This window comes from Ovis canadensis, chromosome 2, assembly GCF_042477335.2.
Source record: "Ovis canadensis isolate MfBH-ARS-UI-01 breed Bighorn chromosome 2, ARS-UI_OviCan_v2, whole genome shotgun sequence".
NCBI lineage: Eukaryota > Metazoa > Chordata > Mammalia > Artiodactyla > Bovidae > Ovis > Ovis canadensis.
In genome coordinates, this window is record NC_091246.1 from 226,000,160 (window position 1) to 226,024,061 (window position 23,902).

The following is a 23,902-nucleotide window of genomic DNA, read 5'->3' on the forward strand; positions in this document are numbered from 1 at the left end:
TAGGACAGACAGAAGGCAGACCTGGTCCTCTTTCAGAACCAATCACTCAGCAAAGATGGAAGGAGACAAAGGGGTGACGGAGGCCTGAGAGGGGACAGGGCAGACTGAGAGACAGCCTGGCAGTATTAAAGTCGGGGACATGGAAGAGTCTATATAAGCTACGAATCATTTAACCATGCTTTATGAAGCAGGGGGCACAACGGCACATGCGGTTAGATACAACTGTTTTGAGGATGCTGAGGAAATAGGAACTTGACACAGTTAAGAAGGAAAGAGATGAAATGGGTAATCCACGATCTTATAGCCAGGGACTTTGGTGGGGCGATGGTGAAGAAATTAGGAACACACAGGTCAAAAACACAGTGTGCCTCAACAGAAATCAATTTGTGGTCCAGGTCTCTCTTTTATATCAACTTCCAAGTACTATGGGCCAGATTCCCAGGAGGGTTCCAGCCTCATTTATGCCCTGAAGCCAGCCCCTCCCACAGCCCTGAGCTCCTAAGGCTAGCTCTGGGTCCAGTCTGCACATGGGTCCACACCCTCCTCGTGTCTGGGAGGTGTGGGGGCTCAGCCCTCGGGTCCAGTCTGCACATGGGTCCACACCCTCCTCGTGTCTGGGAGGTGGGGGGTGCTCAGCCCTCGGGTCCAGTGGGCAGAGCAGCAGGAGCAGGCGGGCCAGGGTCTTCGAGTTGCACGTCGTGCAGATGCACTGTGGGAGTGGTGGGGTCTTTGCCCACGCCTTGGTTGGGGTCAGCCTGGTCAGGGTGGTGCCTGCGCACGTGCTTGACCACCTGGAATTTCTGCTTGGCCTTGTAGCTGCAGAGGCGGCAGAAGAAGGGGTGGCGGTCGGTGTGGGTGAGGGCGTGATGGCGCAGGCCGGCGGCCCAGCGGAAAGCCCGGTGGCACACATTGCACACATAGGGCTTGGCCTCGCTGTGCTTGCGCAGGTGGGTGCGCAGCAGGAAGCGCGTCTTGAAGGCCTTGCCACACTGCTCACACATGAAGGCCCGAGCTTCCCGGTGCCGCGTCTCCTGGTGCACGCGCAGCGCGTCGGCCCGGTTGGTGCAGTACTCACACTCGGGACACTGGTATGGCTTCAGTCCTGTGGGACGGGGGAAGGACAGGGAATGGGTCACCACTGAAAGAGGTGGAACAGGATCAGTGGACCAGAAGTGCCACTGTGATCCTGGCACATAAGGAACACAGCCAGCCAGCTGACAAAGGACCATGTCTCTGGCATGTTCCGATCCTGTCTGATGTGCTCCCCTTCTTCCAGATAATCCCTTGTAGACAGTGGGTGCTCAATGGATGCTGGTAACTAACTGGACCCCTAAGTAGCCATCTGACAGCAGTAAAGACTCAAATATACTAAGTTTTCTACAAGCGGAATTCCAACCCCCTTTTGGTCCTGGGTCTTCCTCCCAAACCCTCCCATCAAGGCCACCACGAGAAAACCACCAGAGAAATCCTAGCTGAGGGACCTTCCACAGAATCCTTGAGCAATCCTCAGAATTGTCAAGGTCATCAAAGTACAGAAAGTCTGAGAAACTGTGCGTCCCAGAGGAGCCCAAGGAGACGTGACAACTCAAGGTTGGGTGGGGTCCGGGGTCAGAGGAGGATGTTGAGGGAAAAGCAAGACAAGTGAAATCAACTCTGGGCTTCCCTGGTGGCTCAGATGGTAGAGACTCTGCCTGCAGTGCGGAAGACCTGGGTTCGATCCCTGAGTCAATAAAATCCCCTGGAGGAGGAAATGGCAACCCACTCCAGTATTCTTGCCTGGAGAATCCTATGGACACAGTAGCCTGGCAGGCTACAGTCCATGGGGTCGTGGAGAGTCGGACACAGCTGAGCGACTTTCACTTTGGTCCTGGAGTACGCATGGAACTGGGAATCTATTTAAATACAATTCCTTGTTCAACTCAGGAAGTAAAAGAAAATACTTAAGAGGGAAGAGGTAGAGGTAAAAAGTAGTGGTATCTATAGAGGCAGAGGGTCTTGAAATGCACCTGGTTAATTCCCTTACAGGGTGGGCCATATGCAGCAATCAAGACACACCATCATTAACCCATCTCTGAGAACCTGTGGTCCACGGACTCTACTCAGGAGGGAAAAAAAGGACAAGTTAAAACAGGAGAGCCCTCTACTTTCTCCTCCTCACTCACGATAGTTCCATCCTGTTTCCACAGGAACCAGGTAGATCTGGTTCCTCATGCTCGAGTTGGGGCTTCTCAACAGGAAGGGGGTGACCGTGTGCCACAATCCCCTGGGGAGGTTTTGCAAAGCACACATGCCCAGACCCCCAGGTTCACCTCTCCTGATTCTGATAGGCTTTCAGTGGGTTGGGAAGTTATTCTGGCTTTTCAGTTGATCCCTGATGTGAAAACTGATATGCACCCCAAATCTGCATAATGACACACACCACCTCGGGGAGGCTGGGTGTGCCAGGGCACAGTGGAGCCCCTCGGGCCTGTGAAAACCACGCAGACTCACCTGTGTGCTTGGTCATGTGGTACTTGAGCTGGTTGACCCACTTGCACTTGTAGCCACAGTCAGGGCACAGATACTTCCGTTCCTCCTTGTGAATCCGCATATGGTACTGGAGGAGAGAAGAGCAGAGAGCACCCAGAGAACATGCGCCTAATGGGTACTCACTGGATGTGGAAATAGGGTGAACAGGCAGAGAAACTGCTGGCAGATAATCCTGTTCCCTGCACCAAGCCGACCCATTCCCTCCGCTGCCAATCGGGTCCCCAAGGCCAGTCGCTTGGACACCACCCTGATCCATTTGGCCAACCTCAGGTATACCTGATCTCAGCTCTGTCACTCATTTAGCTGTGTTTTTGGGCAACCTAACTCCTAATTCTCAGTTTATTAATCTGTAAAATGGGAACAGTGAAAGTAACTATTTCGTATTTTCGTAAGGATTAAAATTAATGCCCAACATACAGTGTAAGTGATCAAAAAATGTTAGCTATTATTATCTAGATTATCTATAACCTATTACATGCCTTTATCACATGCCAAGCATATATTATGGAATTCTATCTTTTTTTTTTGGCTACGTGGCATGGGGAATCTTAGTTCCCTGACCAGGGATTGAACCTAAGCCCCCTGCACTGGGAGCACAGAGTCTTAACCACTGGACCACCAGGAAGTCCTGGAATTCTACCTTTGTAACCACCCTATGCAATACTATCCCCTTTTCTCACAGATGAGGAACCTGAGGCTTGGAGAAGTTAAGGGACTTGACCCAAGTCACAGAGCTGATACTTGGAAGAGTCAGGATTAGAGAACCTAGGTGGTTTTAACTCTGCAGCCTGCCTTCCTCCCGCTTCCATGGCCCCTGGCCTTACCTTGAGGCGAGAGGGGTCCGCACAGGCATAGGGACAGAGGTGACAGCGGTAGGGCTTTTCCCCGGTGTGGATACGGCTGTGCCAGGTGATCTTCTGCCGGTTCTTGGTGCTGTAAGCACAGTCCGTGCACTTGTAGAGCCGGGTGCCCCCGTGCCCTTTCACATGGTGATCAAGCACCAGCTGGTGGCGGCAGGCAAAGTCACAGAAGGGGCAGCGCAGAGGGGGCTGGCCAGAGTCCCCCTCCCCGGCCGAGGCTGCAGCTGCCTTGGAAGTCTCCTCGTGCTGCTCCAAGTAGTGCTTCACCAGGCCCACCCGCTCCCGGGCAGCAAAGTCACAGAGCTGGCAGCGGTGGCTGAAATGCTGCTGCCTCCGGTGCTCGTCCAGTGCCGGCCGGCTAGGGAAGGCCTCCTGGCAGGCCCCACACTCGAGCCGGGGGTGCTGCTTCCGGGTGTGCCCCCGTAGGCTGGCGGGGCTGGCGCACAGCAGCCCGCAGCGGGTGCAGTGCAGGGGGCCCTCGGCGGCCTCTGCCAGAGAGCCGGGGGTGGGCAGCGTGGGCTCTGGATGCCGGCGCAGTGCGTGCTGCTTGAGCGCTGTCTCAGAGCTGAACTGGGCTTCGCACTGAGGGCAGGCAAAGGCCGGGGTGCCCTGGTGGCAGCTGTTGACGTGGCGGGTGATGTCATGGCGGAGGTAGCCGCTGTAGTCACAGAGAGGACAGAAGTGGGTAGGCGTTTTGTCGTGCACCCTCAGCTGGTGCAGGCGCAGTTTGGAGTTGGTACCGAACGTCTGAGGACAGGAGTTGCAGCGGATGCGGCCAACCCCTGTGTGTCGGGACTGGTGGGCCTCGAGCCGGTACCTTCGGGTGGTGGAGAAGTCACAGAAGGGGCACTGATGTGGCTTCACCCCCTCGTGCTTCAGCCGTCTGTGCTGCTGCAGGCACCGGCTCTGCTTACAGGTGAAGCCACAGTCCCCGCACTGCAGAGGGGGCCGGGGGCCTCGGGCCGGGGTGGCGGCGGGGTGCCGGCGCTTCTGGTGGAGCCTCAGGGCAGCAGCAGCAGGAGCAGTGAAGGGGCAGAGGCCGCAGTGCAGCTCTCCAGAGGGCTCCAGGGGGCAGCCCCGGGTCTGGTGAGTCCGCAGAGCCCGCTCCTGCTGACAGCTAAAGGGACACGTGGGGCAGGAGAAGCGGGCCACCTTCTGCTTTGGCAGCAGAGCCGGCTCCCCATCCCCCAGGCTGCGCTCTGTATTCCCACTGCTCAGGGGTGCAGAATCCCCGCCGCTCAGGGGGGACAGGGCAGGCTGGGTCTGGACGGCCCCGCGCTTTCCTCCCCCGCCACGTCCACCCCGGCAGCCCTCAGTCACGTGAGAGGTGATGGAGGAGAGGCGAGAGCAGAGGAACGCGCATGAGTTGCAGTGAAACTTGCCCTGCTCGAAGTGGAACTTCTCAGGGGCCTCTGAGGGTGAGGAGTCTCCCACAGGAGGGACTGTAGAGCCAGAGAGCACAGCAAGAGGCTCCCCTATCTTCTCTGGCTCCCTAGAAGGCTCAGAAGGAGCATCTCTTGGGAGCATGATCTCTTCTAATGGTGCAGCTGGGGTCTTCCCGCCTTCTGCATCCTCTGAGGCCGGGGTGCTTAGGGGCAGAGGCTGCAGAGTAATGGGTGAATCTGGTCTGGGCAAGCCTTTGTTCTTTCTGAGCAGAACGGGGCACTTCTTCAGCAGGTGCGTGCTGAGGCCACGCTGCTGCTTAAAGCTAGCGCCACACTCGGGGCAGAGCAGGGGCTCTCGGCGGCCCTGGCACCCAGCCCTGGAGTGCAGACTCAGGGCCTTTTCCCGGCGGGTGATGAATGGGCAGTGTGGGCAGCGGAAAGCTCTCCCCTCTGCCTGAATCACGACCATCTGGACTCGCCCTTCCAGCACCAATGCCTCTGCCTGCTCTTTGTCCTGCCTCCTTAGGGCCTTGAGTAATGACTCGGATTCAGGGAGCTGGGGCAGGGGTGCTGTCTCAGTGGGTGTAGTTGCCTTGAAGGTTCCCACCCAGTCATCTGGGGGCTCCTCTGAGGAAGGAGGATTGGTTGGGGGCTGAGAGATTGGCTTTTCCAGAATGGGCTCTTCAGCACCCAAGTCAGAAGTTCCAGCACCCTCAAAGGTAGACAGCTCTGTCAAAGTTCCCTCTGGCCCTTCCAGGCTCAGGGGCCCCGGGGGATCCAGGGGCCTGAACTCCACAGGAGCTGTCTCGGTGACTTCCTCAAGGGGTGGGTCAGCCACAGGTCCCAGCTCGACCCCCAGGGCCTCGAGGTGTAGTGTGCAGCCGCCCTCATCTATCTCCGCTGGACTGGGGCTGCCAACCAGGTCATCCCCCTGGGGAACCTCGCTGCGGTCCTGTTTCTCAGCACTGCCCTCCTCACTGGTCTCTGGCAGGGCCTGGATCAGGGTGGGGTCCATTACAGCCCCTCGGTCGTGGTCCGGCCCCTCAGGCTGGGCAGACAGTTGACTTGCAGGCTCTGAGTCTGGTGAGGGTGTTGGGCACTGCCTGGCCCCTTCTGGCTCCTGGCTGGCACAGCGGAGCTGCCAGACCTGGTCGCCGGGCACGTAGCCATGGGCCTTGCGCTTGTGGAAGAAGAGTGTGGTGTTGCTGAAGGTGCGGTAGTCACAGAGGGCACAGCGGAACTCGCGGAGGCGGGTGTGCTTGCAGTTCTCGTGGCTCAGCAGCGCCTGCTTGTGGCGGCTCTGGTAGCTGCAGTAGCGGCAGGGGTAGAGCGGCACTGGCGTCCCGGGGTGGTGCTGGGAAGCCATGTGCTTCTGCAGCTCATACTTCCGCTTGCAGGCGAAGGCACACACCTCACACATCAGGGACTTACCCTGGTGCCGCAGCTTGTGGCTGCTCAGCTGATCGGCCCGGTGGCAGCGGTAGGAGCACTGGTTGCACTGGTATCTGGCAAAGAGGGAAAGATCAGTTATTGAGTTACTCATGCCACTACCAGTCACTCAAAATTCATATCATGGGCCAGGTTCCACATTCACTTGTACATGTGTCATCTGATTTATTTAAAACATTTTCTTAAGTCTTTATTAAATTTGTTACAATATTGCTTCTGTTTTGTTTTGTTTTTTTTGGCCACGAGACATGTGGGATCTTGGTTCCCCAACTAGGGATCAAACCCGTACCTGGTGCATTGGAAGGCAAAGACCACTTCACTGCCAGGGAAGTCCCTCGTCATCTAATAGAATCGTCTTTTCTGCTACCCTATGAACTAGGTATCTCCATTTTATCAGTGAGGAGACTAAGGCATAGAAGTTAATAACTTGCTTCAAGTTACAAAGGAAGTGAAGGGCAGAGACAGTCTAGCTTCAGGGCTTGTGTTCTAACTCTTAATCTATGTTTCTTCCTAAAGGGAAGATATCATGAATCAGCAAACTTCTGTAGACTTCCAGGGTGCTGACATGGCTACAGCCCCTCGGGCAGGTTTCTGCACCGACTTCCCGCTCTCCACAGAGGCGTGAAAGCTAAGGAGAGACTTCCTAGCCAGCTGAACCCAGAGGGGAACTTGTCGGGATGCGGAAGTGCCAGGATTGGGGTCACAAGCATAGCCCATCTATGTCACCAGGACTGGGCTCAGAGCTCAAATGACACCTCAGTCTCCGGGCCTCCGGGCCTCTCCTCTGGGTCTGCGCTCCCTTCCCTGAGCCCAGAGAGGTCTCACTGTGCAGCCTGGGCCACAGGCAGAGGTCAGCTGAAGGCAGTGTTACAGAAATGACAGGAGCAGAGGGGTATGAGGAGGGGTCTCTCGGGGCCGGAAGAGAGATGGGGCTGGGAGCCGACTTTAGCCAGCTTAACCCCAGGTCACTGGGCGGGGGAGGGAGGCACACATGCGCTCATGCCTGAGGTCGCCTGCGTGTTTGCGCATGTGCACGCTGAGGTAGTGCTTCCACTTGGTGACGTAGCCGCACTCGGTACACATGTAATCCTTGGTGTTGGAGTGGGTCAGCATGTGCTTGGACAGGTAGCTCACGTCTCGGCAAGTGAAGTCGCACAGTTCACACTTGTGGGGCTTCTCACCTGTGGGGGTGGGGTGAGCGGGGAGAGGACACAGGTCAGACATGGAGCGACTGAGGGACGCCCTGATGCCCGGCAGGAGCGGAAGCTGAGGTGCTGATGGCAGAGTCAACACTGCCCCATGGCCCTCTCAGATGACCTCGCCTCCACCCCGAAACCAGGGAAGATGGGCAGAAACAAAGGCCCAGCTTAAAAACAAAAAACAAAAAACAAAAAAAACAAAGACCCAGCTTTTCTCAAAGTCAGTTCTAGATTTGTTATACAGCTTACTGGCACTGATGGCCAACTGCTCCACTTAGCCCAATTCACTTAGTTTTGTGGAAGAGGAGGAGGAAAGAATTAGGTAATATGACATAGTGGTTAACAACTCTGGAGTCCAACACAGTCATAAAGATATTAATAGCTGACATTTACACAGTGCTCACTATGTGCCAGGCGCCTTTCTGAGCACTTTATAAAAATGCCTCCCCTTACTGAATCCTCACAACTGCCCTGCGAGGCAGGTGTTCTGATTACCCCATTTTACAGAGGAAGAAGCTGAGGCACAGAGAAACCATAGAGCGATTAGGCAGTGGTTGAAATTCCACATTACTACTGTGTGGCCTTGGGCAGGTCATTTATCATTATCAGTTTCCTGGTTTCCAAAAAGGTGGGGGGGGGGGAAGGTAGGGGGAGGGGGCGACACAAAAATACTGACCTCACATAGTAGACATAAAGTTTAAATAAGATGCCCAGAGGACTCAAGGACGAGCAGTCCTTGTAAGTTGGTCAAGACCTGGCGCTGACTGGTGAGGCTGGGGCCATATTCCTTTCAAGACCTTTCCCTGAGGCCCCTGCTACCCACTCAGCTCCTCCCCTGATGGTGAAAGAAAAGCAACCAGCTGGCTCTGGTTCTAATACCAGCTGTGGGATCCTGAAACGGGCCATTTAAATGTTCAGGGTCTCTCATCTTCACCTGCCTTCCTCACAAGATTGTTATGAATAATAAATATGAAAGAACTCTGTAAACTGGAAAGCGCTACACAAACATACTTCAGAGACATTGTGGGCTCAGTTCCAGACCATTGCAGTAAAGCATATACTGCAACAAGGCGAATCACACAAATTTCATGGTTTCCCAGTACACATAAAAACGTTATGTTCACGTGCTGCACTGAAGTCTATCAAGTGTGTAACAGCATTCTAACAAAACAATGTGCATGCCTTGATTAAAAAATACTGCTAAAAAATGCTAACCATCACCTGGCAATGCAGGGTTGCCACAAACCTTCCATTTATAAAAAACACAGTATCTTCTAAGAATAGTAAAGTGAAGTACAATAAAAGAAAATACGCCTATATTGATGTGACGTTTTAAGAAAGGCCCCCCGAAATGAGATTTTGTGACTAAAGCCTGTATAGAAATGAACTGTTTAATGGGAACAACAATGGCTTTGCCACAAGCTGCCTAAAAACTGGCCTCCCAAACTAAAGAATCTTTGATGAGATTTTTTAGATGTCTGGTCAATTCACTGATACTTACATAGAGATCACAAATGGGCAGATGCTATATAGCTAGGGAGCCTGAATTGGTTTTTACTCAAAGTATCAGTAATGCTGATAACCAGTTAAAAAGTCTGAGCTGAAAAGCCTGCAACTTTCTGGTCATGAGACGTGATCATCTTTCAGTGTCACGGCTGCCAAGCCTGTAACATGTGAGGGTGGCTCAGCCCCCTCAGCCCCATCTCTCACAGCCCATCAGAACTTGGGTTACAAAGGCAGCCATCTGTCCTGGTTTGGGCTTCTTTGCTTTAACAGGCTGGGTAAACATGCCTGACTAGGGGTGGGCAGAACCCACCAGGGCATTAAAGGTGAGGCACAAGAGCACAGGGTCTGAGGAAAGTGAAAGTGAAGTTGCTCAGTTGTGTCCGACTCTTTGCGACCCCATGGATTGTAGCCTACCAGGCTCCTCCAGCCATAGAATTTTCCATGCAAGAGTACTGGAGTGGGTTGCCATTTCCTTCCCCAGGGGATCTTCCTGACCCAGGGACTGAACCCAGGTCTCCTGCATTGCAGGTAGATGCTTTACCATCTGAGCCACCAGGGAAGCCCCTGGGTCAGAAAGCCTGGATTCAAACCCTAGCTTGACCACTTTCTGAGCTGACGGACATTCAGCTTAAGGCTCATTTGTGAACTTCAGATGCTAGCTTTACCTCATGAGTCCTATGCAACATATGCAAAGCCCCACCACATGCCCGGCACACACGGAAAGCTCCCATTTGCTGCCATCATCACCATCATCGCCCCCACAACATGGAGCGAGGGAAGGGCGGAAGCCATCTCACCGGTGTGCAGCAGCATGTGGCGGATGAGCACCCTCTTGTGGGCAGTGGCAAAGCTGCACTCAGGGCACTGGTGGATCTTCTCGTGAGCGTGCATCTTGCCCACATGGTCCTGGTAGGCCACCGGGTTGAAGGTGGCAAAGGGACAGAAGGTGCAGCGCAGCTCTTCACTGCCGGGGTGGCCCTGCTTCTTGTGTTTGCGGAACAGGTGCTTGTTGGAGCAGGCGAAGTCACAGTGGGGGCAGTGGAAGGCATAGTGGCTCTTGTGGTGGGCCTCCATGGCTTCCACCGTGGCGAAGAGCATGGGGCACGAGTGGTGGCGGCACTCCACGGCCCGCACCCCGTGCGTCTCCTTCAGGTGCTTCACAAAGGCCTTGCGGTCGGGTGCCGTGTGGCCGCAGCCCTCCTGGAAGCAGCGGAGGGGCAGTGGCTCGGCCGTGGCGGCCGCAGTGTGGCTCTTGAGGTGCTCCTTCAGGGCCTGGCTGAGGCGGAACTCCTCCCGGCAGACGGGACAGGCGTAGGTGTCCGAGTAGAAGTTGGAGATGTCCTCGTGCATGCTGGCCATGTGGCGGTTGAGGGCGTTCCTCTCTACGGCGCTGTAGTGGCACAGCGGGCAGCGATGGGCCTTCTGGCCCAGTTCCCGCAGCAGGTGGGTCTTGAGCTTGCTCTTACTGGTGAAGAACTTCTGGCAGTTGGGGCACTGGAGACTGGGGTCTGGGAAGTGGAGGTGTAGGTGCTCCACCAGGTGAGTTCGCTTCTTGAAGCAGCGCTTGCATTCTGGACACATGTGGGTCTTGAAGAGGGACTCGGGGCCAGAAGCCACAGTGCCTGGGAGAGGGAAAACGGAGGGGAGGGTTGGCAATGAGATTCTTCGATAGGCCAGGGACTGACCGTATAATGGGAGAACCACAGTCTGCCCAGACAAAACATGCATGCCTGCATGGCCTCGTTCCTTTCTCTCCCGGAAACCAAACAGTAGCATCTCAAACTCTGCAGGCTCAAAGAAGAGACAAGACATATTCAAGTATTTAGAGAAACAAAATCACAAGGACTTCTCAGACCATGCTGTGGCCTGTAAGAAGTGCTTCACCCAGCCACCCTCTATTCCTAAGCCTCTATCCAGAAAAGCTCAAAAGAACAATCTTGATGGAACATTCTTGTTCCTCCTACCCTCCATGGGGGCAGGTGGAAGAATCAGGAGGGCTGGTTGGAAGGAGAAGGACCTCACAGGGAGTGAGCAGAGGGAAGACAAGGTAAAGTACTCTTACTTCTGAATACTCCGGTCAGAGAGCTGGTAATAAATATAATCAGATCCTTCCTGGTCATCTGTTGGTAAATATGCTCCCTGTGGGATGGGCTTCAAATGCTGTTCTACTCAGATGGGAAACTGAGAATGCAAGGGTTCAGAAATGCAGTCTTAGGGGGCTCAATGTCAGACAAGACAGGCTGCCAGTCAATAACCTCTGGCATCTTTGTTCTATGAATATCACCCTCTCTCCTCACAGAAGAGCCTTCTGCCTGAGGAAAACCAACTCCAAAAGCAAATGCTATTTACCTTTCACCTCCATCACCAGGGGCTTCCCAGGTGGTACCAGTGATAAAGAACCTGCCTGTCAATGTAAGAAGCACAGGTTCAATCCCTGGGTCGGGAAGATCCCCTGGAGGAGGGCACAGCAACCCACTCCAGTATTCATGTCTGGAAAAATCCCATGGACAGAGAAGCCTGGCAGGCTAGGGGGTCGCACAGAGTCAGACTGAAGCGACTTTAGCGCAGATGCGCTGTGTCACTAGGGACTGTGCCCATCTATCACTTCCCCACTAGCTGTGTCGAACAAGAATGTTAGAAACGAAGGATGCGAACCAAAACTCAGAAAACCAAACCCCAGGCCTCAATGCCAGACCCCACCAGTCTGTTCCTCCCCACCGAGAGGTTCAAGCCCATCATGTCATTACCTTCCAGCTCCAGGGCTTTCTGGGAGCTCTTCCGGCTAGCACACTCCTCTTCCTCCTCTTCCACTGACTCCTGCCCAGGTGAGGGTGCTCCTGTCTCCTCTGAAGTCTCTCCCATTCCTGGAGGCACTTTGGGAGCTGCAAGTGCAAAGAACTGGATGACTAGAGAAGCCAGCGCAGCATGGAGTGCTCGAATTTCCCTCTTACTAGCCGGGAAGAATCACCTCTCACCGTGTAGCCTAAGAAAATCCCGGGTTCTAAGCACACACGTTTATTCCCACAGGGACAGAAAGACCAGGAGCTAAGCTGTTAGTCATGCTCCAATCTAAAGTAAGTCAAGGGCTCCAATAGTGTCTCAGACAGTAAAGATCCATCTGCAATGCGGGAGACCTGGTTTCAATCCCTGGGGTGGGGAGATCCGCTGGACATGGGAACAGCCACCCACTCCAGTATACTGGCCTGGAGAATCCCATAGACAGAGTAGCCTGCCAGGCTATAGTTCATGGGATCACAAAGAGTTGGACATGACTAAGGGAATTTCACTTTCACAAAGTAAATCAAACCTCAGATAACACCAAACTCAGACCCCTTGAAGGTAAGAGCTTTGAGGTCACTGGAATGGGGAGAGGGGCACAGAGGTAGAGGAGGACAGACTAGACTGTACTTCCTTGACTCAGGTCCCCAGGGCTAACAGCTAGTGGCTCATTGTAGGCGAATATTCCTGATGTCTAAACTGTCTACTGCAAAATCCAACTCAGCAATTCAGGGACACACCCTGCGCTCCAAACCCATTCCTTCTATCCCTCAATAGAGGCAGCTGCCACGGTTAAGGCAAAGATGTATGACTTTTTCATTCCAGGAAAGAAGAATCTTCTGTTTGCACCAGAGCACAAATCAGTGTTAGCAAGCCAAATTCTCTCATCAGAACCCTGGCCCCGCTGGTCTGATTTCTCTATTTCCTCCTGCTCCTCTACTCACCTCACGCTCTCTTTCTGAGACCAAGAGGAATAAGAATCACTGAAGCACCACCTCCACTGAAGGTTTCTTTTTGAAATAACCCCAGCTTCTCCTGCCCAATTCCACTTGCTCTAACAGGAGTCCACAGGCATTCCACCAGTGGCTATAGCCACTGACGGGCAAGGCAATTTAGCTTCTGCCCTCAGAAAGTTCTGAGATGGATCAGAAGAGATGTTGGTTAAATCACTTCAGTGCAGCCTAAGCCAATCTTCAGTCACTGTCTGCCTGGTCCAGAATGTCTAGATGCCTTCCCACGTCGGTCAGTAATCCTGACCTCCTGAGCCACTACTCTGGATTTTCTTAAATTCATGCATACATTCATGGCATCTGTAACATCAGCCTCTTCTACAGACCAACTGCAGCTGTGTTCCAGGCAGGGGACTGCTGGGCCCTTGACTTCATACCTGGCAGCAACTCCTGGGAAGGAAGACCCATTACAGCAGACGGTTCTTGCTGCGTCCCAGCCCCATGACTCCGCTGATGCTGCCGGAAGAGTTTGACGTTGGAGCCCACGAAGCTGCAGCGGTTGCAGTGGAAAGGGTAATGGGTCTGCCGATGCAGCTCCATGCCCTGCTGGCTCCGAAAGAGCAGGGGGCAGCCCCGGAAGGAACAAGGCACTGGAAGCGCTCTGTGGGTCTGCCTCAGGTGCTGGTGGAGCTCCTTGCGATCTTGAGTGGAGAACACACAGCCAGATTCTGGGCAGGAGAAGGTGTCAGGGGTGCCCCAGTGCATCTTGAAGTGGCTCTTCAGGGTCTGGGGTTGGGCAAACTCTTGTCTACACACAGGGCATGGCAGGGGGCTATCTGGTGGGCTCTGGCCCTGCAGAGGGCCGGGGAGAGTGAGGTTGCTGGGGGGCAGCTCTACAGAGCAGGGCGGGGTAGGGAGGCCCTGCACGGGCTGAATAAGTGTCTCAGTGCACTGGTGCAAGGCCAGCAGAGTGGGCTCTGCGAAGCTCTGCTGACAGCGCTCACAGAAGTACACCTCCACCACCTTTACCAGGACACCTGTAGGCAGAGGACCGACAGAGAAAGGCACAGAATCAGACAGAATGAGACTCAGAGGAGTTAGTTACCAGCAGAAAATAAAAGTGGATCTTTTCATGTCTGCGGAATGGAGATGGCTTAAGTCTGATTCTACGCCTGACTGTAAGCCCCTAAGGTCAAGGACAGTCTATCTTACATGATACTCAGCACAAAGTAGGCATTTCATAAATATTTGTGAAGTGGATGTAACAAGCATTAACCATATCCAAAAAGCATTAAGAAAAGGTAATATATTTTGCCCAAATGAAAAATTAGAAACTCTCACAAGAAGAAAATGACAATCTGGGGGTAACGTCTGTGACATACATGACAATACATATATTTACTTTTATACGCTGTGAAAAGACTTTCAAATGCACAGTGACTCGTAAAGTGGAGGACATCCTTTCTGAAATGAGCCAAATCTCATTTACAGTAATTGCTGCCATTTCTTAAGTAATGGCAGGACCTTGACAAAGAAAGGCTTAGGAAAATATTCTTACTTGGTCCTCCAACTGCCCTATGAGAAGAGGGACCTGGGATTCTGCAAGGTTAAGGCCACCATGCTTGTTAATGGTGGAGTCCAGGTTTGTCCTGCATTCTGGTGGTCTTTTTTCTCTTTATATTTTTCTTTGTTTAAATAAAAATCCAGTGCAATAGCACATCTATATAAGAATATCCACCTCCCGGCCTCACACACACAATTTGGTCTATATCTTTTCAGGCCTCATAGGGGTCACATTTTCATAATTTTTTTTTCTTTGCTATATATCAAAGATATTTTTATCTAAAAGTAGTACATTTAGATCTATCTCATATTTTTTTTGTCCAGTTCATAATACTTCAGAGCATGGATAGAGAAAAATGAAATCACCCTTACTGATGGATATCTGGGTTGTTTCCAAACACTGTAAAGAAAGCTGCCCTACACATCCTTATTCCTGTATCTTTGTGCACATATGTGACACATTCTATAGACCATTCTGTATCCCTAGAAGTGGAATTACTGGGTCAGAGTACACTCATTTAAATTTTGTTATGTGGATAAACTGACCTTCAAAAGATCACACTAATTTATACTCTCCATAAACTATAAGATAGGGTCTGCTTCCCATAGCCTCACCAACACTAGTTTAAAAAAAAAAAAAAAAAAAAGCTTGATTTTTGCCCAAGTGTTGCAAAATAGAAGTGGCATCTCATAGGTACTTTTAACTGGAATTTGTCTTTTAGAGAGATTATGGTTAGTGACTTTTTTTTTTAGTGAATTGCATGTAGGTTTCTTCCCCCCTCCCTTTTTTTTAAGAAAAGAAAAAAACAAAACTGTTTCTTTTTCTTATTGTTCAGCTCTTTGAATTTTAAAGATATTAACTCTTCTTATATATTACAAGTGTCTTTCTAGGTTCCTTCTCAATTTATTTACTATTTCTTTCACCACATTAAAGTTTAGAAATGTTATACGATTAAACCAGCTAATCCTTCCCAGTATTCTTTGCACATTGACAAGCAAAATTGGTACAATTGTAGCTGGAAGATGACAGTTAAAAAATAGGGAAGCTACCCAAAAATAAGAAGTTGTAGATGTAGGAAGAATAACAGGGAGAATCTTTCTTCTAACATAAATTGTTCAATTCCCAGTCATAACGCATGCCTTGGGTGAGTTAAATATGTTATCCACAAGAAATCAGAGCAGGGAAATAGCAGATTACCTCTAGGAAGCCCTGCCAAGCCCTGGGTGGTGGAGAGAGGCTAGGCCTTTTGCTTAACCCCTGGCTACAGTCCCTGGGTGGGAGGGTCAACGTGGAGAAAAGAATCCCTGAGGACTATAGCAGTAAGAATTGGGCAGAGGTGTCAGAAAGGTCTTCCCTCCTGGATTACCGCCTAGCAGACATGAAGCCCTCTCAGGGATAGACTGCCAAGAGCCTGGTACAAGTTGTGCACCACCTTGCCAGCCTCCAATAAACATTCACCAACTGCAAATCAAATTACAACATCTCTAAGTATAAAAATAGGATGCTATCTTGTGTCTTCATCTTGTTTATAGGCAAGGATCAAAAATAGCACAGACAAATAACTCAGGCTTGCTTATCCTACTGTCCTGCGAGCAACTGTGTTTATACCTGGAGTCTCTCCAGGAGCACCTGGGGACAGATTTCCAGCTACTGCTTCCACAATGATCTCCATGTTCCCTGTGTCCTCTTCAGTGGCTGTGGCTTCTACCAACAGGCAGCCTGGGTCAGGAGGCAAAGGTGGAGGGTTTGCAGAAGGACAGGGGCTATGGACAGGCTCTAGGATTCCATGGTTAGAGAGAGGTGGGGGGATCAGCAGTAGCTCAGGGCACAGTCCATCCATCTCCCCAGTGCTGTTGGCTGGCTGTGAGTCCAACACGGTGTCTGTCATCATCACCAGTTTCTGTGCTGTGGCCTTTTATATGCTGATAAACCAACCAGAAGAAAAATCAAACAACATATAATTAGATCTCTCACTTTCTTCCCAGTTGGGGTGGGTGCACAGCCTAATGCCTGCCCCAATTAGGCATCTCCTTGCATGGCAGCATGCCATATCTAGTTAACATAGACATTTTTAAGACAATATTTACCCGGAGAAGGAAATGGCAACCCACTCCAGTATTCTTGCCTGGGATATCTCATGGACAGAGGAGCTTGGGGGGACTACAGTCTAGGGTATTGCAAAGAACTGGACACAACTTAGCAACTGAACAACAACACACAATCAGACAGATTGTGATTTTTTAACTTTACAATATTGTATTGGTTTTGCCATACATTGACATGAATCCGCCATGGGTGTACATGTGTTCCCCATCCTGAACCCCGCTCCCACCTCCCTCCCCATCCCATCCCTCTGGGTCATCCCAGTGCACCAGCCCCACGCACGCTGTATCATGCATCGAACCTGGAATGGTGATTCGTTTCACATGTGATAATTTACATGTTTCAATGCCATTCTCTCAAATCATCCTGCCCTCACCCTCTCCCACAGAGTCCCACATCTGTGTCTCTTTTGCTGTCTTGCATACAGGGTTATCGTTACCATCTTTCTAAATTCCATATATATGCGTTAGTATACTGCACTGGTGTTTTTCTTTCTGGCTTACTTCACTCTGTATAATAGGCTCCATTTTCAGGAAATATCTCTTGACAGAAATGTGGCATAAAATGGAAAGTGAAGTGACCTAGCAATATGGAATATAGAGTTTTGTAAGAAATTAAAACTTGTGTATAGAATAATAGTTGCAAATATTCAAACAATAAAGTCCATGGCTAAAGGAGAAAAAAAGAAGACAATGTTTAGAACAAAGGCATTAAAATGATAATAGGGGTCAATATAGGAACGAGACAAGAAATTGTGACCCATATACTAAACATTGTTTCTTGGAGCTAAGTGAGGTTTGTCATATCAGTAAGCAATTTGGGTCTCGGTTCTCTTATCTGCAACAAAATTGGATGGGGCCAAGCTATCAGGGCTTCCCTGATACCTCAGCTGGTAAAGACTCCACCTACCATGCAGGACACCCCGGTTCAATTCTTAGGTTGGGAAGATTCGCCGGAGAAGGTATAGGCTATTCAGTATTCTTGTGACTCAGCTGGTAAATAATCTGCCTGCAATGTGGGAGACCTGGGTTCGATCCCTGGGTAGGGATGATCCCCTGGAGAAGGGAAAGGCTACCCACTCCAGTATTCTGGCCTGGAGAATTCCATGGACTGTATAGTCCATGGGGTTGCAAAGAGTCGGACACAACTGAGCAACTTTCACTTTCACTTTCAAGGGATCTCAGAGGTCCCTTCCCCTCTTAACATCTTAGGATCTCACTATTCCTTAGCTCAAAGCCCTTCCTGCATGATCTGGCCCTGCTGCCCTCTCTAGATTCATCTCCCACCTCTCTCTGAGCCAGTGATTCAACTTTTCATTGATTTGCCCTTTCCCAGACTCACCACTTTCTCTTCTGCTTCTATATACTATACATTTCTCAGCTTGCTGGGCCTTCTCCCCTCTGTCATCTCTCTTGTCTGGCTAACCAACTCCTAACTATCCTTTGAGAATCTGTACAGGGACTTCCCTGGTAGTCCAGTAGCTAAGACTGGCGATCCCAATTGCAGGGGTCCCTGATCAGGGAACTAGATCCCACGTACCACAACTAGGAGTTTGCAAGCCACAAGTAAGATCAAAGATAACTCAGACCTAGAGCAGCCAAATAAATAAATGTCACTTTATTATGATGGCATCCTGACACGGTTCATCTAAGTTTCTCTCTCTAGGGTCCTCATGGCACCTCGTACATAGCTCTACCAGAAACATGTCATACTGCACTATTGTTTACTTGTCAGTCTCCCTCCCTGGACTTGGAGCTTTCTGAGTGGATTTTACTGAAGTTATCACGTCACTGAACATAAACCACAACAGCCTATGCAAGTCAGACAAGGGATTCTAATGAAGAACTGTGATGCAGTGGTAAAGAATCTGCCTGCCAATGCAGGAGACACAAGAGACACAGGTTTGATCCCTGCATCGGGAAGATCCCCTGGCGTAGGAAATGGCAACCCATTCCAGTATGCTTGCCTGGGAAATTTCAAGGACAGAGGAGCCTGACGGGCCACAGTCCATGTGGTCACAAAGAGTTGGACACGACTAAGCACACACTCACACACAGTTAAGAACCGCAGACACAGAGATGCAAGGCTAGGCTTCTACTAAGATAACAAACCAGAGGCGCCTTATGTATAAAGTAACACACCTGGAGAAATTTCTCATTCATTGACTATGACCTAATACTGAACACGGGAACTCAACTCAGAAGTGAATGTCAACTAAATTGCATATCCTGTTATACACTGCTAAAATTAGTTTGCGCTGAGTAATTAGGAATTAAGGATGATAGTATAATCACTCCATGAAACTGAGCCATGAAGGTCAGGTAAGGGATGCCTAGGGCTAGAAAATCATTTTGTACATGAGAATTCTGCAACTCAAAGCCTCAGATTAGGGAAATTTAGAAGGTGGTAGAGCAGCGCACTTCCGCCCTCAGAGGGTTCTCTGGAAACCACTGACTCCACTTATCGCTGCTCTAAGGAATCTTCCAGCTCCAGTAATAATTGCCCTAACGGTGAGCCAAGGGGTGCCGTCTAGACTGAGAACCGTCAGCCGCTGGAAGGCCGAGTGAGGTGGGACACAGGTGGGCACAAGAGAAGAAATGAGGTTATCTTCGGGGCAGCGGTACCGAGGAAGAGAAAGGACACATTAAGGCAGAGAGAAGGCCTGGGGAAAGGGTGAGATCGAGTCTGGGGACCAAGGCATCCGATTTCCACTCGCCTGTGGGCTCTACTCACTGCGTGGCCTTCGGCAGATTGTAGTTCCCTCGCTTCCCGGGATGTCAGCTTTCCTGTTTGTAAAGTGGAGGCGAAGACAGCCTCCACATCGTTGGGCGGGAGCGGGAATCACAATTGCCGGCAAACGGGAAAACCGTCTTGTAACCTGCGAGGCTAAGGAGGGAGCATCGTCATGCTTACTGTCCTAAGGAGAGGCAGCGTGTAACCGGGTGGGGTCCACAGCAATGACGCCGGCAGTGGTGAGCTGATGCGCCGGGGCCTCGTTCGTCGCCGCGCTCCCTTCTGCACTTCTCCCGAGCGTTCCCATCGCCCAGGCCTACCTCTCATTCTGCGGTTTCAGAAACTTTTGCCTCCGGCCTGCTCCGCCCGCACTCCCTATTAGTTCCCGCCCCGCAGCCTCCGGCTTACCTCCAGCCCTAGGCGGGCAGGAGCCTCATCTCTATGGTCGTCCAGCGGCTGGAGTGGCCTCCCGGGACTCTCTTTGTGCGACCGCCTCCGGCCCAGAAGCCTCCAGGACCGCGGCATATGGAGGCCGCTCTCTCTTTCTTTGTGAGGCTGGTGGAGTACTTTCTCTATGGTTCTTCCTATCTTTTCCCCACCCAGCCCCCACCTCCCCTGGCCCTGAAGCCCAGAGAGTACCATCGAGAGTTGTGGAGCAGAGTGGTGTGGTCGTCTCGGTAGGTGTGACGGGAAGTAGATGAAAGAACTCGGGGGCGAAGCCAAGTGGAGAGTGCCCGAAGAGCCGAGGGGTGAGACCATCGAGAGGAAGGGCCAGAGAGTCATGGCGGTAAGGGGGAGGAGTGACCGATTGCTGCAAACCACGCTGCTGGAGGCGCGAGCTGGGGTGTGGAGGGGGTTCGGGAGGAGGCTTCTGGGCGTCCGACAAGTACCAGGAGCGGAAAGGGCTTTGTCTGTGGCCTTCCACGCATAGGAATTTTGGAATTCTGGATCCTGTTCTGAGCTTCAGCAGAGGTCACTGCTGTCAGTTCACCTGCGTGCCGGCATAAAGCTAACCGGCGGGGGGTCGGGTGAAGTGTGCTAGAAATGATTTGACCGCCTACCCCTCCGGGATCTTACAGCCTAGAATCAGGCCCAATCACATTTTATTGCGGGGCGGGGAGTGGAATTCGGGGGAATCTCCGTGGAGAAGGTAGCAGATGGGCGGGATTTGAACTCTATAGAGATTGGGGGAAATAAAATGGGCATTCTGAGTCAAGGAGGAAGGAGGCTTGTTTATTTGTTCAACAGAGAATATTGGGAACTAAGCCATTAGAGGTACGTTGGCCCCGTGTTGTAGAGGCAGAGGCGTTTTCACCTAATTCAGGGACTTGTTGAGAGCCAATCATTGGAGGTGTTGGAGTAGGGAAACTAATGGCATTGAAGCAGAGCCTTATGAGGAAAAATCTCGACCCCTGTATAGCAGTTTGGTGAAGCATGACCAAAGTGGAGATCCACTAAGATACCACTTCAAGAATTAAAATTAATTTCGAAGAGACAGTTTAGATGGGAGGTAATAAAAGGGCTAACAGGACATGAACATGTGAAATAGATGAGAGGATACCTGAAAGACATGATACGTGATAGCAAGGCATGAGGATATTGACAGGTTGACAGAAGAGAGTAACTTCATCCCCTGCTCATTCTGGCCAGTGGGCCCCTATCTCAACTGGTCCCAGGAACCGCAAAAATGCTGTCCATCTATTATCCTGAAAGTTATATCATTCAGTCAAATTTAAGGAATCTCCAGAATAGTTGTCTGGCAGGACACTGGTATGAAACAGGATAGTGAAAGGCAAAATGGGACAAGTGGCTCAGAGTCTCATCCCTTGGGTCCAACACCAGCCCCACCCCAAGAAGGATACTGAAGCACATTGTAATACTGACCTGTCTTTCCTCTCCCAGCTTCTGTGGGGCGGGAGAGGAATTTGAGTCCTTTTTTTAAACTCATCTTGTGCTTTATCCCATCTCTACTGCTCCCCATTCTCCAGGTCTTGAAAATGCCTCGGGGCCTGTGAGGTTCAGTGTTTTCAAGATGCCCCTCTCAGACTTTGTTCTGGCCCTGAAGGACAATCCCTACTTTGGGGCTGGATTTGGGCTGGTGGGTGTGGGCACTGCCCTGGCCCTGGCTCGGAAGGGCGCCCAACTGGGCTTGGTGGCATTCCGGCGCCATTACATGATCACACTGGAAGTCCCTGCTCGAGACCGGAGCTATGCCTGGTTGCTTAGCTGGCTCACCCGCCACAGTACCCGAACTCAGCACCTCAGCGTTGAGACGTCGTACCTTCAGCACGAGAGTGGCCGCATCTCCACTAAGTTTGAATTTGTCCCCAGCCCTGGAAACCACTTTATCTGGTAAGGCTGGAAGCCAGAAAGGGCTCTGAGAGTGGAAAAGAATGAGAGGAGGTGGACTTGACCTGTTTGTTCACCTCAGGTATCAGGGGAAATGGATCCGGGTGGAACGGAGCCGAGAGATGCAGATGATAGACCTGCAGACGGGGACTCCTTGGGAATCTGTCACCTTCACGGCTCTGGGCACTGACCGAAAAGTTTTCTTCAACATCCTGGAGGAAGGTGTGGGATGGCACAGACAGCCTTTCTGGGGGTTGAGGGGGAGGCGGCAGTTACAGGGATGGAGTATTTGACATCAAAGGAGGAGAAGCTTGGAGAGCCGGAATAGGAGGCTCTGGGCCCATGGGAGCAGGGCCTGGGGACTGTTTGGGCACAGCTCTGCCTAGTAGCATGGCAAAGGGTAATTATGGGTTTTGTCTCATCTTCCCCCTCCCAGCTCGAGAACTAGCTCTGCAGCAGGAGGAAGGGAAGACAGTGATGTACACTGCTGTGGGCTCTGAATGGCGCCCCTTTGGCTATCCACGCCGCCGCCGGCCACTGAATTCTGTGGTTCTCGAACAGGGTCTGACTGACCGAATTGTCAGAGACATCCGGGAATTCATTGATAACCCCAAGTGGTACATTGACAGAGGTGAGAAGCAGCTGAGGTCTTGGTGGCCAGATGGGGCAAATACAAAGCTCTATCCTCATTCCCATAGAAGAAGGGGAAAGAAAGGTTGCCTAAAAGGAATGACTGCATCCAGTGCCAAGGCCATCAGGCCTCCAGGGAGCAGGGTTGGGGATGAATGTGGACATCTAGGGCAGAGTACATGATTCATTTGTCTTGATGATCATCCTGGCTGTATTCCTAGGCATTCCCTACAGACGTGGCTACCTACTCTATGGACCCCCTGGTTGTGGAAAGAGCAGTTTTATGTGAGTAGAGTCAAACTTCTCTTAACTCGCAAACTGGAGAGAAATTGGGCTGGTGGGGTTGGAAAGGGAAATAAATGTGGGGAACAGGAAAGCATGCGACACGTGGAACACTAGTGTGAGGTGGTGGAAGGGTTAGGCCTCAGGTTCAAAGCCAGTCCTGGGAGGGACAGGCAGTTGGACCCAAGGACCAGTTCCCGGCTTGCCAGTTACCTATCACCCCTCCTCCATAGCACAGCCCTGGCTGGAGAACTGCAGCACAGCATCTGCCTGCTGAGTCTCACGGACTCCAGCCTCTCAGATGACCGGCTCAACCACCTGCTGAGCGTGGCCCCACAGCAGAGCCTGGTGCTCTTGGAGGATGTGGATGCTGCCTTTCTCAGTCGAGACCTGGCCGCCGAGAGTAAGTGAGGGGGGGTTCAAGGCATGGGGATGGAAAGTGGGTATTTCTAAATGAGGAACAGTGGAAGAAAAGAGAAATCCAGAGAGCAGGTGGAGGGCAGCTGGGTTAGCAATCAGAGTCCACTAGAGACATGAATAAGTAGTGGGGCACGGTAAGCAGGGAGCAGAGAGGGGTGCTAATTTGAAGGAGGGCTGTGATCACTCATGCTTCCTCTCTGTCTTCCTCCAGACCCCATAAAGTACCAAGGTCTAGGTCGGCTCACCTTCAGTGGCCTGCTCAATGCCCTGGACGGTGTGGCTTCCACCGAAGCACGCATAGTATTCATGACTACCAACCATGTCGACAGGTAAGGAGTGAGGTACTCAGACCTGGAGGCAAGACTCCATCCCCCTCAGCGCCTCTGGAGAATCAGGAGGTTCGGAGGAACCATTTTGGGGGGGTGCCAGTGGCACTGCTGCTCACGACTGCTTTCGCTGCCTTCTCTTCTTAGGCTCGACCCTGCCCTGATACGCCCCGGGCGAGTAGACATGAAGGAGTACGTGGGCCACTGCTCACGCTGGCAGCTGACCCAGATGTTCCAGAGGTTCTACCCGGGGCAAGCAACTTCCCTGGCTGAGACCTTTGCAGACCGTGTCCTTCAAGCTACAACACAGATCAGTCCTGCCCAGGTGCAGGGCTACTTCATGCTGTATAAAAATGACCCTGCAGGGGCCATTCAGAATGCAGAATCTCTGAGGAGGTGACAACTGGGCTGTGCCCAGCTTTCTTCTCCAGGAGATCAATAAACAGCTGCCAAGCTAGTGTCTGACTTTCCTCCTACCTCCCCATGTTGGCACTTGAGTAAAATCCTGCGGCTGTAAATATAGATGCCTCCAGGGACCCTCAGGTATCCACGAATACAAATGCTAGGGACACAGCCTGCCTAAGACAAGGTGGGAAGAAGAGAGACTGTAGTAAACAGGAAAGTACTATCCTCCACCTTAAAGGTGTTCAAATATAGACAGAGAGATGTGGCTGCATGCACAGTGGCTTATGCAGCAGGCGGGGGCCTGCATATTCTGCTTAAATGTTGGCCTCTTCTAGTCTTCCTTGGAACCCACTATTCTAGCTGAGATGTCAGACTCTTCCTTTATCCAGACCTTGATCTCTTGGGAGAAGAGACTTCAGAACAAAACTGGGGCT

At 51.7% G+C, this 23,902-nt stretch overlaps 2 protein-coding genes across 9 annotated transcripts; one reads left to right on the forward strand and one right to left on the reverse strand.

Moving 5' to 3' along the window:
- Nucleotides 1-165: 165 nt before the first annotated feature.
- On the reverse strand, nucleotides 166-19,491 carry ZNF142 (zinc finger protein 142). 3 transcript variants are annotated; one of them, XM_069578357.1, is made up of 10 exons: nucleotides 19,057-19,491; nucleotides 15,829-16,142; nucleotides 13,094-13,693; nucleotides 11,676-11,810; nucleotides 9,726-10,550; nucleotides 7,227-7,404; nucleotides 3,354-6,279; nucleotides 2,491-2,596; nucleotides 604-1,102; nucleotides 166-540 (listed from the first exon to the last, which is right to left on the reverse strand). In XM_069578357.1, the coding sequence occupies exons 2-9, from the start codon at nucleotides 16,109-16,111 to the stop codon at nucleotides 633-635; spliced, it is 5,523 nt and encodes a 1,840-aa protein (XP_069434458.1). In that variant the 5' UTR covers nucleotides 16,112-16,142; nucleotides 19,057-19,491; the 3' UTR covers nucleotides 166-540; nucleotides 604-632. The 3 variants fall into 3 exon arrangements, with proteins under 3 accessions (XP_069434458.1, XP_069434457.1, XP_069434456.1); XM_069578356.1 differs by having other exon boundaries at nucleotides 166-1,102; nucleotides 19,237-19,317; XM_069578355.1 differs by having other exon boundaries at nucleotides 166-1,102; nucleotides 19,057-19,144.
- Nucleotides 18,748-23,520, forward strand: BCS1L (BCS1 homolog, ubiquinol-cytochrome c reductase complex chaperone). Of its 6 annotated transcripts, XM_069578361.1 has the most exons (9): nucleotides 18,748-18,902; nucleotides 19,660-19,843; nucleotides 21,045-21,408; nucleotides 21,488-21,627; nucleotides 21,842-22,036; nucleotides 22,257-22,320; nucleotides 22,551-22,720; nucleotides 22,949-23,066; nucleotides 23,211-23,520. In XM_069578361.1, exons 3-9 carry the CDS (start codon nucleotides 21,089-21,091, stop codon nucleotides 23,461-23,463), a joined length of 1,260 nt encoding a protein of 419 aa, XP_069434462.1. In that variant the 5' UTR covers nucleotides 18,748-18,902; nucleotides 19,660-19,843; nucleotides 21,045-21,088; the 3' UTR covers nucleotides 23,464-23,520. The 6 variants fall into 6 exon arrangements, with proteins under 6 accessions (XP_069434462.1, XP_069434461.1, XP_069434467.1 ...); XM_069578360.1 differs by lacking the exon at nucleotides 18,748-18,902 and having other exon boundaries at nucleotides 19,593-19,843; XM_069578366.1 differs by lacking the exon at nucleotides 18,748-18,902 and having other exon boundaries at nucleotides 19,666-19,733.
- Nucleotides 23,521-23,902: the final 382 nt, after the last annotated feature.

Bases quoted from the DNA above. Each gene is read 5' to 3' on its own strand.
- BCS1L (XM_069578361.1), top strand. From the start codon at position 21,089: ATGCCCCTCTCAGACTTTGTTCTGGCCCTGAAGGACAATCCCTACTTT. The intron at 21,409-21,487 runs GTAAGGCTGGAA...TGTTCACCTCAG, and splicing joins CCTGGAAACCACTTTATCTG to GTATCAGGGGAAATGGATCC. The intron at 22,037-22,256 runs GTGAGAAGCAGC...CTGTATTCCTAG, and splicing joins CAAGTGGTACATTGACAGAG to GCATTCCCTACAGACGTGGC.
- ZNF142 (XM_069578357.1), bottom strand. From the start codon at position 16,111: ATGATGACAGACACCGTGTTGGACTCACAGCCAGCCAACAGCACTGGG. The intron at 10,551-11,675 runs GTAATGACATGA...TCCCTCTCCCAG, and splicing joins GAAAGCCCTGGAGCTGGAAG to GCACTGTGGCTTCTGGCCCC. The intron at 1,103-2,490 runs GTGAGTCTGCGT...CCCGTCCCACAG, and splicing joins CCACATGACCAAGCACACAG to GACTGAAGCCATACCAGTGT.